Genomic DNA, 17,428 nt, shown 5'->3' with positions numbered 1-17,428 from the left:
CGTGAAGAATAGACAAGGTTTGTTCCTCATAACCTTTTGCAGATACACTCAAAGCTTCACTTATTGCTCCAATATTCTCAATAACCCATTCCATACCCAGATCATTGGTCGTCTCCAAACAATCAGGCCGCACAACTGCCAAAGGTTCCATTAAATCCACTTCAGCATGATCAAAGTCTGTCCCTGAAAAAGAATTATTAGAACAGTGCTGCCGAGAAGGAACATCAACCACTCCTAACTGCAAATTCCCCTCTGTTTCCGAAGCATCAACTTATTTGGATGGGGTTGGCAAAGTCTCCTCATGCTCAGATGATAAACTGCTCAAAATTTCAACCGCAGCAAAGAGTCGAAGCTCTTTAAGCAAAGCCATAGCTGAGTCATTATTCAATTTGAAATGCAGATCTTTCCCAACGCAAACTGTCTCCATTGAAAAATCCCATACTCCCAGATGTGACCTTTGAGACATCCAACTCTGACCCATCACGCCATGAACTTGAAGTCCCAATAATACTTCTCTGTTGATTCGATACATCCTCCACAGCATTCCTGTTACTTATCTCTCCACCCGAAGAAGAAGAAGTAGAGGTAGAGGTAGAGAAAGCGTTTGGAGAAAGATCAGAACACAAACCTGGAGAAGAAGTGTGAGATCATGCAACCCATTTTTGTTTTTCAGTCCGAGTCCACCGAGATCCATGGCGACCGATGTTCATCGTTCTCCTCTCGGGTTTCAATAAATGAGTTGAAGACTTAGCATGGGCTTGCGATTCTTTAGGGCCAGGTTTATAATTTGGAAAAGAGATAAATAAGGAATTAGGCCCTTTACGTACCCTTCTATTAGGCCCAGACCTAATAGGCCCAACTTGAAGCTGCCCACTTTGACCAAATCTAAGTGGCCCTTTCTGTACCCGTCGATTAGGCCCAGAACCCAAATTCGCTTTGTTGGGTTTAGGCTGAATGAGCCCAAGATTGAAACCAGGCCCAGTCCTCCTCGCCTGTCTTGACATCTTATGGACCAACACTTCGTCTTTCTCAGCCCGAAACAAATCCTCCCCTGCCTTATCATCAAAAGATAAGGATAAAGCCGAATCTGAAGGGACATCCCGTCGGTCACCACGCGTACACCAGCGCTGCTCATTAACGACGCGTTTGGCTGGCGCGTGTAACTCACTTCGTCTTTTACCTCCAATAATCTTCACTGCTTGCTGAATTTCACGATCCTTCAGCCACTGCTGTATTTCTAGAATCCCTTCTTTTCCTTTACAAAGAATCTCGTTCCATTTCTCTTCCGACATAAGATGAGATCCATCACTGCCTTCAAGGCTCTCTGTTGAAGGAACAAGCTCTGGCTACATTTCTTCCCAAATCGCAACCTTGTAGCAGAAATTGTCATCGTTAATAAACACGAACTTCAGGCAATCACTACCGGATCGCACTGTTATCCGAACGCTTTCAGCATCCCTAGTTTCATCCACATCAGATCTGACGTACCCACCGCAACGCTCTCCCACTTTGACAAACAAAGCATGACACCAGAGATGCAATGGGAGGCTAAACAACCGGATCTGCTTGAGACCTTGATCACTGAGAACACCACAACATCCAACACGAAAGGACCACACGTCGATCCTCAAAGTTGCATAACCCCACTGTCGTCGCCCTTCTTTCAGCACACGTTTGGCCTCTCTGCCTGAGAAGGAAACCGGAAAAGAAGCAGTGAGTCGGACAATGGTGATACCCCCACTCCACAGGTCGTATTCCAAGCCCGCACTGCCCATTCTTTCACACGATCACAACTCCCCACTTATCAAATCTTCCGACCAAACAAGAGGAGAGAACAGACTTCCTTCCTCCGATGGACTCCCCGTCGATGTACAACGACGGTCCTTGGTGAGGAACTGTCGACTTCACTTCCCCACCAAGCTAGATCCTTGGTGGTCTTGCAGTTTCCAGAAAGGATTTCATCCCAATCAAACAAAGCACAAATCGCCTCACAAATCGCCCCTAGTGTGGTGAAATCGCACATAGTGACGTCAGAGCAGAATGACAAACAAGAGTCATATAGCCATGCAAATAATTAAGGTCAAGTGAATGAGGTTAATTGTAACAAAAGCAATTCACTATAATCGCCAAGGGACGCGACCCCTGTACCATAAAATATATAGAAACCACAAAAGGAAAAAGAAACACCTGTATTCCAACCCAAAACCACCTAATCCTAAAGCAAAACACTATTGACAAACTAGAAAAGGAAATTACAAACCAAACAGAAATCAGAATGCAAATAAAAAAACAGAATCTCTAACATCAATTTCTAAATACACAAATTAAAGTTCGTACCATGTGTGGTAACACTAGTGAATTTCCATAAATGTAGGATTACCAATACCAAGGATCGGTGCTATGCCCATATTTATTTTCAATAATCTTATGAGATAACAAAAAAAAAAAAAAAAAAAATTCCAAAACTAGATCCCATGGTGCATGATGTTTGCCAATGATATCGTGATCTTGGATATCTCTGAAGAGAACTTACCAATAAAATTAGAAATGTGGAGACATGCTTTAGAATTGAAAGGATTAAGAATTAGACGAACTATAACCGAGTATATGGAGTGTAAAATCAATACATATTCGGACAATAAATATTCGAACATTGATTTTGTGATGACAACACTTCAAACCAAAAAATTGGTCAAAACAACCATTTTCGTTATCTAGGATTGATAATACAAAAGGATGTAGAGATAAATAGTGATATAACTAGTAGGATTGGAGCTGGTTGGATAAAATGGAGACAAGCTAGTGGGAACACATAGGCTGATAGACCAACTATGTTGTACGGAGCGGAATGTTGGGCTCCAAAAACATAAACAAGAACAATGTCTTCATGTAGCGGAAATGAGAAATTTAAGATAGATGAGTGGAGTGACTAAAAGAGAGGGTCGCTAATGAAAGTGAGAAAAATTAGGTGTAGCACCCATTGGTGAGAAACTTAGAGAGAGTAGACTTAGATGGTTTGGACACATACATCAGAGATCGGAGACGCGCTAGTCAAACAAAGAAGACTAGTGTAATAAAAGGTAAGTGAGGGAGAGGGCAACCAAAAATAACATGGGATGAGGTTATTAAAAATGAATTTAAAATGTTAAATTTAGTAGGTGAAATGGCATTTAATAGAAGGTTGGAGAGAGAGAATTCATGTGGCCGACCCCATTCATATGGGAGTAAGGCAAGGATGATAATGATGATGATGAATACAAATCACTTACTAACTTTAAAAAAGAAGAAATATTCAAAAAAATGGATATATTAAGGTCTATGAACTAACATAGAACAATATTTTTATGTTAGATCTAGGTGAAAAGCAGGAAAAAGAAATTGCAATCATACGAATTATCTGCAATATCAGACAGCTTTTATTGAAGATTTTTAAATCTGATTTTTTTCTTTACTTATCAAAAAAAAAAAAAAAAAAAAAAAATCTGATTTTTTTGCTTAAAAAAAATCTCATTTGCATTTGTAAATTTAAGTTGTTTGATGGGCTAGGAGGTTTGAGAAACTTGTTTGGAGTAGAGAAATGCAGAATTTGAGGGGCAAAAAACTGGTTTATATATCTATGTGGCAAAACAGTAATGTTAGGTATATGACTATATGAGTCATGTGTTGGCAATTTTCTAGTCAAAACTTGGGTTATGGTGCGTGTAAAAAATTTATGAGTTGTTTGTCTACAACCTCAAGAGATGATGGAGATGAAGCGCAGCCCAAAAGCTCTCAAGGCTTAATCACATATCTGGGTTAAGGCAAGTTGAGGCCATAGTGATTAGTGAGCAATTATGACCTAGGTATGATCTTTTAAAGGCTCAAAATCTATTTTATTCTTGTTTAAATTGGAATTTTTGTTTAAATGATTTTCAAAAGAGGATGGGTTTTGGTGAGAGATGGAGGAAGTGGATTGTTTCTTGTGTTTCCACTGTCAGGTTTTCGGTGTTGGTGAATGGCTCTCCTTCGGGATTCTTTGGCAGTTCTCGTGGGTTGAGACAGGGGGACCCTCTCTCCCCTTTTCTTTTTATTATTGTTATGGAGGCCCTTAGCAGGCTGATGAGAAGGGCGGTGGATTTGGGTTTTCTTAGGGGTTTCAAGATTGGCCCTGAATCAGTTCAGCAGTTGGAGATCTCTCATTTACTTTTTGCGGATGACACTATTGTTTTTTGTGAGGCTGATATTTCCCAGTTGAGGTATCTGCGATGTGTCTTGGTTTGCTTCCAGGCTGTTTCTGGTTTGAAAGTTAACGTGGGAAAGAGTGTGATTGTTCCTGTGGGGGAAGTTCAGGAGGTGGACACTCTGGCTGCTGTTCTAGGATGTGGGACGCAACGCTTTCCCATCTCGTACTTGGGTTTGCCGCTGGGGGACTCGGCTAGGAGGGTGGGAAGTTGGAACCCGGTGATTGAGCGGGTCGAGAGAAGATTAGCGGGTTGGAAAAAACAATATCTGTCAAAGGGCGGTAAAGTTACGTTAGTGAAGAGCACTTTGTCAAGCCTTCCAATGTACTTTCTTTCGCTTTTTCGTATTCCAACGTAATTTCCTTTGGGGGGGTCGCGGAGAAGAGTTCAAGTATCATCTTGTCAAATGGGAACAAGTTTGCAGGCTTATTCGGTTGGGAGGGCTTGGAATTAGGAGATTGGCCACTTTCAATTGTGCTCTTCTTGGTAAGTGGCTTTGGAGATTTGGTAAGAAAAGACATAGATTATGGAGAAAGGTTATCTCATGTCGCTTTGGGGAGGAGAGAGGAGGGTGGTCAGCTGGATCAGTCAGGTCTGTTGGCGGAGTGGGGGTGTGGAGGGCCATTGGTAAGGGGTGGGATGCCTTTTCCAAACATATTAGATTCAGAGTTCGGGATGGAAGAACTATCCGGTTTTGGGAGGATCCATGGTGTGATGATAGGCCTTTGGCCCTTTTGTTTCCCAGGCTTTTTAGGATTGCTGTTGACAAACATGCAATGGTTGCTGACTATTATCGCCTTGATAGTGGAAGGTTGTCTTGGGATGTGCGTTTCCGGCGAGCTTTTCAGGATTGGGAGCTGGATGATGTCACTGGGTTTTTGGCTCTTCTTTACAGACAGGAGGTGGAGGGGTCTGGGGCAGATTCTTTGATTTGGGTGCCTTCTTCTCAGGGGATGTTCCAGGTCCGATCCTTTTTTGTGTGCCTTTCTGGTTTTCATGGTACCTCATTCCCATGGAAGACGGTGTGGAGGTCTAAGGCGCCCCTTAGGGTGGCCTTTTTTGTGTGGACTGCAGCTTGGAGTAAGATTTTGACGTTGGACAACTTGAGGAAGAGAAGACATATCATTGTTAATAGGTGTTGTCTTTGCAAGATTAATGGGGAGTCGGTGGATCATCTTTTGTTGCACTGTCCTGTGGCTCATGATTGTTGGAGTTTGATGTTTGGCCTGTTTGGTATTCATTGGGTCATGCCTCGGACGTCTTGGGAGTTGTTAGATATGTGGAGGGGCCAATGGGTGGGGGCTCAGGTCAGAGTTTTTTGGAGGGTGATCCCTTTTTGTATTTGGTGGAGCCTTTGGAGAGAGCGTAATGGAAGATCTTTTGAAGGAAAGGAATCCTCCATTGGGGTGTTAAAATTTTCTATCATTTGTAATTTGTTTTGTTGGGGTCAGGGGAGAGACTACTCCTCTCTTGAGGAGATTGTTGACTTTATGAGTTCTTTGAATTCATAGGCTCCGTTTTGTCTTTGTATAGTTTGGGTCGCGTTCCCCTTTTTGAACGCTTTTAATTCAATTTACTTATCAAAAAAAAAAAAAAAAAAGAGGAATTTTTACAAAACAGTGAGCATCAATCAAATCATCATTTTAGTAATTTCCAAAGTGGATTTTTTACAAAACAGTGAGCATCAATCAAATTGTCATTTTAGTAATTTCACATAATCAATTTGATAGTTTAGGGTTTTTTATATTTTAAAAGCCAGGGGGATATGCAAAAAGTTGGAAGGTCAAATGGGGTTTTTAGTATTTTCCCTAATAAATATGAAATAACAAACTGACTAAGATCAAATTCCCAATGAAATAAGAATAAATGAAGCGAAAAAAGGGAGGAAACTATAGAGTAAGGTAAGCAGTATGCAACAGTGATTACCACGCCCAGTAGCGTTATTTAACTCGTTTCCTGAATGGCTAGCAAGGTCTCCTCTGCCACTTATGGTTTAATTGTTACAACTCTTGCCATAGCCTGGTGCGGTACCAACAATATAATCATGCAAGCATAGGTCATTAAGGACAAGGAGCCCTGTTCTAATGGAAGAAACATGATTAAGATGGTTACTGTTCTAATAACTACAAAATATAGTTCCAGTCTTAATAAATATAGAAATACATTTTTTATTCTACTTTTTGTTCGTTAACTAATAATCTCAGATGATAAATAATAATATTGATTGTAACTTTATGAAACAGTATACACTTTCTAGGATAACGAATTTTGATTTTCCTGAGCTTGTTTAATGTTAATTCTGTGCCCATATTGCCTCTGTTTTTGACCTTTTGTTTGCCTTTATCTCTGCCACTGCTAACAGTGAACGAGGTCTTTTGATTATTTTTTTCATTTTGGTGACTCTAGGAAAATGAACAATCGGCATTGCGGGCACATAGCAGCTCCGTCAGAGGGGGTAAAAGGCAGGTTAAGGTTCCTGAAGAAACTACACCCAAGACTGGGAAGTTTCAACCTTTTATTAAAGAAGAAGTTGTTAATGGTATATACAATGTACGTATTGATGTTATACTCAATCTTTAAGAGTGTTTATTTTAGTATATATATATACTTCAACCTGGAAGTATGTTCGTCTTTTTTATATTTGTTATACATTATGTCATAAAAATTCTCAGGACGTTTTCCCAAGCACAGCAGAGCAGTTCTTTGAACTGTTGTTAAATGATGATTCGAACTTTACAAATGAGTATCGATCTGTACGAAAGGATGCTAATCTTACTGTAAGTACCAATACTTTACAATGATTTTACTTGAATATTGTAGTCTTCTCAAATTGCATTTTAGTTGTCAATTGAATTGTTTCACTTAATGATACCTTCAAAAGGAAGTTCCCTAATTTTTTAAGCTTGAGTTTGTGATTATATTTTTGAGTTCTTACTACTGAAGAAGTCTATGTTCATTTCATTTTTCAAGACAGTATATGTCGTTGGTTATGCAATTGCTATGTCATGTAGGCTATTATGAAATTTCGGCAATTGCTACGTCATGTATGCTATTGTGAAATAGTCTGCAGCTTTTAAGTGGGAGATGCTGTAAGGTTCTTCTCTTCAAAACTTTTGTAGGTTGAGAAGTCATGCATTTTCTTCAATGTAACTTCTGGTAGAAGTGCTTGAGGCAGAATAGACATGTTTCCTTCTATATAACACTGTAGATCTAAAAAATCAAAGTCTTTTAAGACTGATCTGTGGCTCAGGTGTTAGGACCCTTGAAGTCATTTTTAGACATGCAAGTTCTTTTTTGTGTGCTTGTTGGGCTATACGAGTAACTAAGTAAAAATAGGAGCCAGATCGAGGTGAGATAAGATTTCTATTAAATTCTGGTTGCGCTCAAGCTTCACTCAATAGAATATTACGCGAGATCTTGATGATCACTATTTGGTCAGTCCCTAACAATTGAAGCTATACGAGTAACTAAGTAAAAATAGGAGCCAGATCGAGGTGAGATGAGATTTCTATTAAATTCTGGTTGCGCTCAAGCTTCACTCAATAGAATATAACGCGAGATCTTGATGATCACTATTTGGTCAGTCCCTAACAATTGAAGCTTTTGAGGCAATTGGTTTTTAACATGGTATAAGAGTTCAAATTGTAAAAGGAAAAAATAGTATAAATAATAAAGACATGTTTAAGACACTTTAGTAACATAGTTCCCCAAGGACTCGGTTGAATAAACTAAGAGAATAAAAAAGGTCTTTAGTTTGATGTAAATCAAAATCAGTATATAGAACTATATTTTTATCTACAAAAGAAATTGTCTAAACAGCAAAATAAACCCTTCAATATGTGAAGAAATGGTTGATAGAATAGCTAGAAATTGGTTTTTCTTGTTGTTGACGAGGATTTTATTTTATTTTCAATTTCCATTTGAGTTGTTCAGTGTTTAAACTAGTGGCTTCTTTTCTCTCTTTTGCTTTAAATTTGTCAAAGACTATCTTAAACATGTCAAGTAAATTCAACTGAGAAAGCCTAATCCCAGCTTGTGGGGTTTGCCATGCTAATATTTTTGCCATTCAAATCTATATAGCTATATCTTGTCTTTGTTAAAGAAACATCCTCTTTTCTCGCATTTTCGTAATCTTCCTTCTTTTTTTATTTAGTTTTGGTCTTCCTCTTGTCCAATTATTACATTTCACTTGAATTAGCACTCCTTGTCAATGTGTTTGTTGTACTTTTACCACAGTATGTATGTTAATTTTTCATCGGCCTTGTTCTCATTTGGTGCCACTTTCCAGTTTAGCTTCTAGCAAATGCATGTATTTCACATTTTCTTTCTCAAGGACTTTCATTCGTGCTTATCATCAGCCGATATCAATTTGTGGCATTTTTTTTTATAAGGAACATGAAAACTTATTAGTTAGAAAAAAACATGTTTTTCTCAATTTATGTTTTGTACAAAATACAATTTTTTTTTTTAACCTGTCCTATCATTTTGTTTATGAAGTATAGCTTGCCTAATATTATTCTTATAAAATATAGTGTTAAGTTGATCACTATTCTACAATTGTACTTGCACTTGGGTCATAACTATATTGTTGAAGCGTCTTATGTTATTCTTATAGACCATGAGCTTCATGACTTGGTTGTGTAGAACATAGTGTCTAACATGAGTGCTTCACTCATTTTTGAAATATTTTATGTGCAAAGAACACATTGATGATTTATGGTAGTGTAATGCGCCCCCCTCCCCCTCTCAAGGAATTGTTGGCACCCAAGATGATTCGAACCTTAGACCTGATGCTTCTTGAGGCACTAGGGCCAAGTTCTTACCCACTTGAACCAACCCCTTGGAATTTTTTGGGGAATCTTTGCTTGTTAAGGAGTATTTTCCTCTTCTTTTGTTTTTACTTTTTAACCTTCGGACAATGAAGTTTCTCAGAGTGCTTGTCTTATTAACTGAAAGATCTATGTTAGTTAAAAACATTTTCCCTCCTTGCTTCAGTAGAAAACAGAGACTGAACATAGACGATTGATGTACGCCTCTTATTCTTTTCAATATTTTAAATTATTGTTGTTCCATTCTATAAATCCAGATCATGTCAGTGTTTTGTTTAGTTCTTTTCTTTTTCATTCCCTTGTCTCCCTAAAAATACTATATTTGTCTTTTTGAGTTCATAAATACCTGTGGAGCTTCACTGTATATAACAAGCCAGAAATATATTTGATGGTGGTGTCCTTGAACAACAAAAAGATAAAAATAAAAATAAAAATTCAAGAATGATCAATTTAATAGCATGATCTATTTATATTCTAAAGAGAGAAAAAAGCATATAAATTAACATATTTCATTCTAAAATATAATTATGTGTATAAATTTATAAAATAATACATCTTAATAACAAGCACACAATAAATGTATCATCAAAATAATAGAGAGAAGTAGAAAGAAAATTAACAGGAAGAAAGAAAATTTAGAACTGAAATTCAAATCCAATAATATATAACATGCGAAAAAAAGATCTTAAATTAAATTGAGGCTAACATCAACATTTGGATAAAACGTAAAAGAATTTTCAATTAAAAAGTTTTTTTTTTTTTTTTCCTCCTCGGGTGCCTTGATGCTTAATGGGCACCTTGCTTCGAGGCATGCCATGGATATGGCATTTAAAAGACTTGCATTTAGAAGGTGTGCCATAGATACCACATCTTACACGCCTTTTACACAATGATGCTGGCAAACCGCTGATGCATTGATGCTAAGCTGTTGGATATGATTATGTTCATTTATACCTAAATTTTAAATATTAAAAAGGATCTACCTTAGAATACAGAACTGAGCATAAATCCAGCAAACCATTATTGTGCTGCAAAATGAACCAAATGTGATAATCATTAGCTGCTGGTAAATATTTTAACATCAGCTTATAGGACTTAGGAGGCATAACTCAACTAGATATATATGCATTGAATTTTGTGTGATTAGCGAATCTAGGTTGTTCCAAACTGTCCTGCTAGTGTGTTATATGTTCCTAGCAGGCATGCACACAGCTAGGGTGATGTTCAACCAGTTTTTAAACTATCCATGTGATATATCATAATTTCTTTATCACTAGCAAAGATTCTCATTTATGTTGTACATTTACCTACCAAGTAATCTAAACTTTTTTTCATATACACTTTTTTTTTTGTTTTTTTGTTGCTATTTCAGATGGGACAGTGGCATCCTGCCGATGAATATGATGGCCAAGTCAGGGAAATAACATTCAGATCTCTCTGTAACAGTCCCATGTGCCCTCCGGACACCGCAATGACAGAGTGGCAACACATTGTTTTGTCACCCGATAAGAAATTGCTGGTGTGACTATTTTTCATATCCTATTTATATTAGTTTTCAGTGAAAACTTTCTTCTTATTGATTTCTTCAGTTTTTATCTCTATTTTTCTTCTTTTTCCTTCGTGCGCGTGTGTGTGTGTTTTGATGGAATTGAAATGCTATATTCTTCTTTTTTAGGTGTTTGAGACTGTACAACAGGCACATGATGTTCCATTTGGTACTTACTTTGAGGTATTCGGTGCTTTGGACTCCTTACTTTTTGGATTTGTTTTTTTTTCTTTTGGTCTGATTTTATTTTGAGGTTCAATTGTGCCATTAGTGTGATAATATCTTTTTCCATATTTAAATATGATACAGGCTGTATTTATTTTTATGCACAAAAGGGAAGCACAAGTCATTTCAGCAGCCTTAAATATTAGTAAACCAACTAAAGAATGTGTCTGCATAATACCAAAGGCATAAATCTTGAAGGAGATCGAACAAGACTGTCCAAGTCTGTTTTCCTATTCATTGACTCATTATTGGTTCTGCCATATCTTAATAACTTATCTGTTGCTATAAGAACGACCTAAGGTTTTAAAACACAATCTGGGTTACGTAACAGGCAGTCGACTGTCGACTGTCGATATCATGATATTTTTTCAACTATAATGCTCCGTTTGGTACTTTGGTTGGAGGGATGGAAAAATGGATGGAAGAGAGAAGCGGATGGATGGACGCGGCATTCCTAGGGAAGGGAAGTTTCCTCCCGCACTTTTTGTTTGGTTTGATAGAATGGATTAAAGAAAGGATTGATGTAATGACAATTTTTTTGTGTTTGGTTGGAAGGAAGGGAAAGATGGTTTTTTTATGTTTTTTACCAATATACCCTCATTCACACAATTGGGTTTAAGAAAACATATTTTGAAAAGGTTCAATATGGAAATTAAAAATTTGTTGGTTATTATCCTGCTTTCTCTCTCCTCTTCCCCTCAAATAGCAAAATACAAAGAAATGAGGGATGAAGCATCCCTCCATGCTTCCTCCTCCTTTTCCCTTCCCTTCAACCAAACGTACACAACTTCTTTTACCCTCCTCTTATCCATCCCTCCTCAATCCTTCCCTCCAACCAAGCATAGCATAAGAAACATAATCAAAACGAATTGATATACAAGTTTTAAATCTAAATTCAATAAAAACCTGTTTTTTAATAATTTTTAACAAATTTATTGAATATTCAAAGGTGCGCCTGTAAATTAAATTAGACGCTATCAGCAAAATCAGTGTAATAATTTGTATTTGCACTAAATTTAAGTCCACAAATGCAAAATAAAATAAACATTTGATATTCACAAAAGTATATACTCTAATAACTAAGGGCCTATTTGGTACGCGCTTTGTTTTTGTGTTTTTGTTTTAACCCGAAACAAAACAAGTATTTTGTTGTATAGTGTGTTGAATAGTAATTGAAATCATATTTGGTAATGTGTATTTGTTGCAAAATTTTTGGAAGAAAAAACATAAAAACATGTTTGGTAAAAAAGTGTTGCAAGTTTAAAAAATATAATGGCTTGTTTAAAAAGGCCATTTCAGAGTTTTTCAATTTTTTTGCTACTATTTATTGCTACAGTACCCGTTGCTACGGTGTTCACTGCTACAGTTCTCTACAAAAACAAAAAGGCCAAAAAAAATGCATACCAAACAGGCCCTAAGAAGTTGGAAATTAATATATGTGTAGTTGGCAAATGAAAACCATATAAATTAAAGATTACTTATATGCTTATTTGAATTTTTATATAATTTTTCAAAAAAAATTAATTTTAAGGAATTTTATTTAAAATTTTATTTTTAATGCAAAACAAATGTATATTAATCTATGGACACTATGAAATATGTTTATATTATACACATATATTAATAGCTAACTAAAAAGTCCCAAAATTTACTGATTAATCTTTGGAACAATTGATTTGTAAATTTTTTTTTTTGATAGGGTGGAAGTTTGGTTTTCTCTCTATTTTGGTCTTTAGATTTGAAAAGAAAATGAGACAAGGAAGCTAAAAATATTATTTTTAGACCTAGGCCGGAAATTATGGCCATTTTTGCCTAGTTAGGTCAAGACTCAGCCATACCGGCTGAGGCCGCTCGAGCAATTCTAGCCAAATCACAATCTTCTTGGCCGAGACTCAACCGATTCAGGCCTTGACTCAGTCGAGACAGCAGTGATTTTTATTCAGGCTGTGATCCTAGCCCGACTTGAATTCGACTCTGTCCAAGTCGTTTGAGTTCTGAATCTATGAGCAAGACTGGTATTACTTGTTCAAGAACCTTGATTTACAAAGGAAAATCTGTGACAAACATAAGAGTATATTTATGAAAGTTGGTTATAGCGGTCCCTCCCTTTTATGATATATTATACAGTTATAAGTGACACTTGCCTTCTCCAGTAGACTTTTAAGCTATCCACATAGCATCAATAATGCCCTTTGATTTTCCTATGACACTCTTAAAGTCCCAATACTGTAATAATGGTCATTTGGTGACATAAAACCATAGACACTACTTTATAGGACAAAGAATAAACTTTCACAGTACAACAAAACACTTTCTAGGGCACCATTTATTGCATCAGGAAAGATATGGAATGAATTCAAATATATCCTGTCTATCTCTTAGCATTAAGAGTGAATAAATGAGACTATATCTGCCATTAAAGTGATTATGACTCATTATGCCTTAAAATGAATTCACAGTATTATTGATGCACAACTTTGACAACTATGTTTGCAGGCACAAAATTAGGTCACAATCCAATTTCTAAGCATTTGATATAGACTGTGTTTGTGTACAACTGTTTCAATATTGGCTGTTTTCCATCCATAATACTTTTCTGCTTGTGGACAAATTACGGACCTTACCAAAAAGGAGGGAAAAGTGAATATTAGATTTACTTTTATATCTTGTTCAGATAATTATTTGGCATGATTCTCTGCTAAGGATGAAATAAGTGCCTGTTAATAATTTATTTTATTTTTTGGCGACACATCTCTATTCAATTATTCACTTACACGGATAAACCCGTGTTTCATTTTCTACTATTAGTGTTTATTTATTTATTTTTATTTTTTTTTGGGTTCTGGTTGCATCAGGTTCACTGTAGATGGTCTGTAGAGACTAACTCGGACTCCTCTTGCACTATTGATATTAAAGTGGGTAAGTTCTTAGTTATCGCAACTTCTTTATGCTACATGGTCAACATGAAAGTTTCATTCGTACTACAATTGACATGTCCGTTCTGCTAAAGCTCATACCTTTTCTGAGTAATCTCTCTCTGTGTGCATCTGTGTGGATGAGAATCTATATTTTCTATTTATTTTCGAAAGTTCCTACTTTAATAACCTTTATTCATTGATCAAATACATTAACCATTTTTAACTATGCTGCTTCTAAACACAAATAGGATGGTGATATTTGACCCTTACCTCCCTCTCGGCTCCCATGCTCCTTTATGTTTAAAATCTAATTATTATAGGATGAGGAAAAAAAAATTTAGTGGCATTCTTTGACTTGAAAACTGAACATACTTGGGTCCCTGAGGAGATTACGTGGAGAGTTTTTTTAAATCCAAAATAATTGTTAACTAGATGTATTAATTTGATGAAGGACGTGTGATGGGGCATAACTTAGTATGGAAATATTGGGAGGATACAACTTCTCAAAGTCGTGTCCCAACTATTTGGGGTCGATTACATGAATCCTAAATTGCTGCTCTATTGCTTCTCTGCTCTTTCTAAGGCCATAACATTTTTTCTTTTTTCTTTTTCGTTTTTTTTTTTTTTTTCTTTGTGGTTCTATTAAGCATGGTTAGTCCACTAATTGCTTTATAGAACATACCTTTCAGTTTTGAATATATACATCGATCACACAGTATGCAAGAACTCCTCCTCCACTTAACCCATTTTGCTTTAGTTTTATGAGTAACATTGATACAGCGCAAATGCAAGAGAATTTTCTTCAAACAGTTGAAGATCCTAAGAAGACTATATTGAAATTGCATTAATAGGGGCTGCATTGTTTATGGGTCGTAAATCTGTTTTAATTTTATAATTAATGTTTGCCATAAGCTCTAGTTAGGGTATTATTGTCATTTTGGTTTTATTTTACAAGTCATGTGCCTTTTAAGTGAGTCATGTGACTATTTAAGGGCTGTTTTGTTATTTTTTAGCTCTTTATTCTGCTGGACAGAATACTAGCCTTTAGATTACATTTATTTGAAGGGTTAGGATTAAATATTTGCTAGCAGCTTTTTATCTCTCCCTTTCTTTGAGATTGCGTAATCTTGATCTCTATTTTCCCTCCTTCAGATTTATATCTTTTCTTTCAGAGCTGATTGCATTAAACATCATAAGGATTGAGAATTGCGATGGATGTGCATATAAATAGAATAGCATGAATGAAGTGCAAAGTGTGTCTCGAGTTGTGTGATTGTAGAGTACTTGCCAAGTTGAACAAAAGTTCTTTTGGGTTGCTATGGTATTCCTCATAATATGGAGTGACGAGTAATTAAGAAACATGACTAAAAAGGATTTAGGAAAATATCACGATATGCAGCTGACACAATTATCACGAGTTTAATTGAAGATATGGCTTTAAATAGGGTTGATGGAGAAGAAACAGCTCAAGTATTTAGGATTGACACTGTTTCTTCTGAGTTGGGAATATATTAGGGTTGAAAGTATTGTCAGATACACTTTAAGGCAAGTGGATCTGGTTAATCAGGTTCTGAAGTGACGGCTTGAATGATGCCAAACCATGAGCATCAGAATGCGATGAGGTCTAACGCCATTTAAGGCCAAGTCATGCTTATACTAGTGCTTTTGTGGTCTCACCTTTGCTTGCTTAGCCCCATTACCAGCTCTTTTTCCAGTCAGCCAATCTCGTCTAGATACTGATCAGTAAAATAAAGGATTGGCCACAGAGAACAATTTTCCGCTTAATGTTACATTCAGAGTTGGTTATGCAAATGCAAAGATGCCAATGCACATTTATTTCTGTTTTGCCCGAGTCTTCATTATTTTTTCTCTTCAACGTGTTCTCCTGCGAAAATGCTCTTTTTTCATCAATCCATGCTCTTGGTTTCATTCTTTTTCACCTACTTCTTTTGCTTTGTGTTTACCACTTCTTTTCTCTCGACCAACAAAATATCATGTTTGAATCAGATAGTACTATATGGCTGTATGGTATTTTAACTCACTTCCCCGGTAAATGTGTCCTATTTAGTGAAGTTTGTCATTCAAATAAAGTACCGAAATTTTGCTTATACAGGTGCACATTTCAAAAAATGGTGTGTGATGCAATCTAAGATTAAGACAAGTGCTATCGCCGAGGTATGTATAGTTTTATTTTTATTATTATTTATTTTTTTACTCTGATTGATTGATTACATTCTTGATTTTCTCATTTTCCCTTCGAAGTTGAATTTTTCAGATTAGTTTTTTAATCATATAATAAGAACATTAGAGTAATATACATCTAAATGTTCTGCAGTACAAGAAAGAGGTGGAGTTGATGTTAGAGGTGGCCCGCTCATATATTAAGTCAAGGACTTCTGGTAATGAGATTGTCGACATAGCCTCTACTTCATCCACAGTTCAAGAGAATACACAAGCACCTTGAGAAATCTTGATATATTGGTTTTTGACTATTTATTGCTCCAACCATCTCTTCTTTTTCTTTTCCTTTTTTTTTTCGTCCTTTTTATTTATATACCATGTATACCACAAGCAACTGTTGTAACTGTAATAGTAAATTGCCGTTGATGTATTCTCACCCTGTCTCCTCCGAAGAGAACGAGCGGTGTGCCCTTGTAATTGTTCTCTTGTGCAATGTCAATGTTAGCGTTGGAAAAGCAATAATGCTTTGTGTATGTTAGTTGTAAACTTGTAATGTGCTCATCGAAGAGACCATATGAAAATTTGAAACTTGTTTATTGAATTCATTTATTACTGCACCTGACCATTGTGTGTGTGGTGTGTGCATGCTCTTATGTGTATTGTCAGTTACTACTACTACTTTTTTTTTTTTTCTTCGTAGCATCGTCAACATCATCTTTGCCTTAATTCCATAACTACTAAATGATTTTTTTTCATGTGATTGCACTGATAAGAGAATTTTAGTTGGAGAAATTTGTGTACTCCAATATATATATATATATTCCAACCATTTAAGCATCTATTGTAGTAATTCTGGAGGCTTTATAAGGATAGATATTATCCGTAAGTTGTTTGTGTCGTATGGCGGTTGCCCAAACCCTAAAAAATAAGACTGAATCAAGAGATGATAATTCTGCTGTGTTGTTCACTATGGACCTCTATCAGATCAAGAATTTGACCAAATGGCAATAAAGTAAATCATCATTATCACATTAATCTCGTATGAATAGTGCATGTAATTGGGTTTTAACAAGCTTTGCTCGCTCGCTTTCTTTCAACACATCAATGACCTTATTCATCAACATGTTATTGAACTTTATTTGTAAATAAATATGTTTACAAATTAATAGGCCGTGTCGTTCATACTATCAAGCTTAAAAATCCAGCTTAAATTTACATAAACAACCGCGACCCCTATTGGTAGGGTGGCAATTCGTGTTTATGGATCGTAATAGTATCGTGTCGACTTAGAAGTATTTTATTAAACAGCTCAATTTAAACACAATCCGTTTAAACACAATCCGTTTAATAATCGTATTAACACCCTTATCACTAATCCGACCGGTTTATTAAATGGATTACAACCAGTTTAATGACCTATTTAAACAAAATATTATATTATTTAAATTATTAATATTACCCAATCAAACAGGAAAAACTAGAAAAATATACGTTACACGGTTGCACCCT

General features: G+C 36.1%; 1 protein-coding gene across 2 annotated transcripts in view; it reads left to right on the top strand.

The window, feature by feature from the left end:
• Nucleotides 1–16,541, top strand: part of LOC132302352 (BAG-associated GRAM protein 1) — a 42,562-nt gene extending 26,021 nt beyond the window's left edge. For both annotated transcript variants that reach the window (XM_059799193.1, XM_059799200.1), the window contains exons 12-18: nucleotides 6,627–6,770; nucleotides 6,893–6,997; nucleotides 10,422–10,568; nucleotides 10,725–10,778; nucleotides 13,676–13,739; nucleotides 15,852–15,913; nucleotides 16,074–16,541. In XM_059799193.1, the coding sequence (XP_059655176.1) occupies nucleotides 6,627–6,770; nucleotides 6,893–6,997; nucleotides 10,422–10,568; nucleotides 10,725–10,778; nucleotides 13,676–13,739; nucleotides 15,852–15,913; nucleotides 16,074–16,202 (705 nt within the window). In that variant the 3' untranslated portion in view covers nucleotides 16,203–16,541. The remainder of the gene's footprint in view (nucleotides 1–6,626; nucleotides 6,771–6,892; nucleotides 6,998–10,421; nucleotides 10,569–10,724; nucleotides 10,779–13,675; nucleotides 13,740–15,851; nucleotides 15,914–16,073) is intronic.
• Nucleotides 16,542–17,428: the final 887 nt, after the last annotated feature.

The sequence above is a fragment of the Cornus florida genome, unplaced genomic scaffold (genome assembly GCF_030987335.1).
Source record: "Cornus florida cultivar Cherokee Brave unplaced genomic scaffold, ASM3098733v1 CherokeeBrave_3.0.0_Hap2_Chr01, whole genome shotgun sequence".
NCBI lineage: Eukaryota > Viridiplantae > Streptophyta > Magnoliopsida > Cornales > Cornaceae > Cornus > Cornus florida.
The sequence above is the reverse complement of the archived record's forward strand: the minus strand, read 5'-3'. Positions and strand labels throughout refer to the sequence as shown.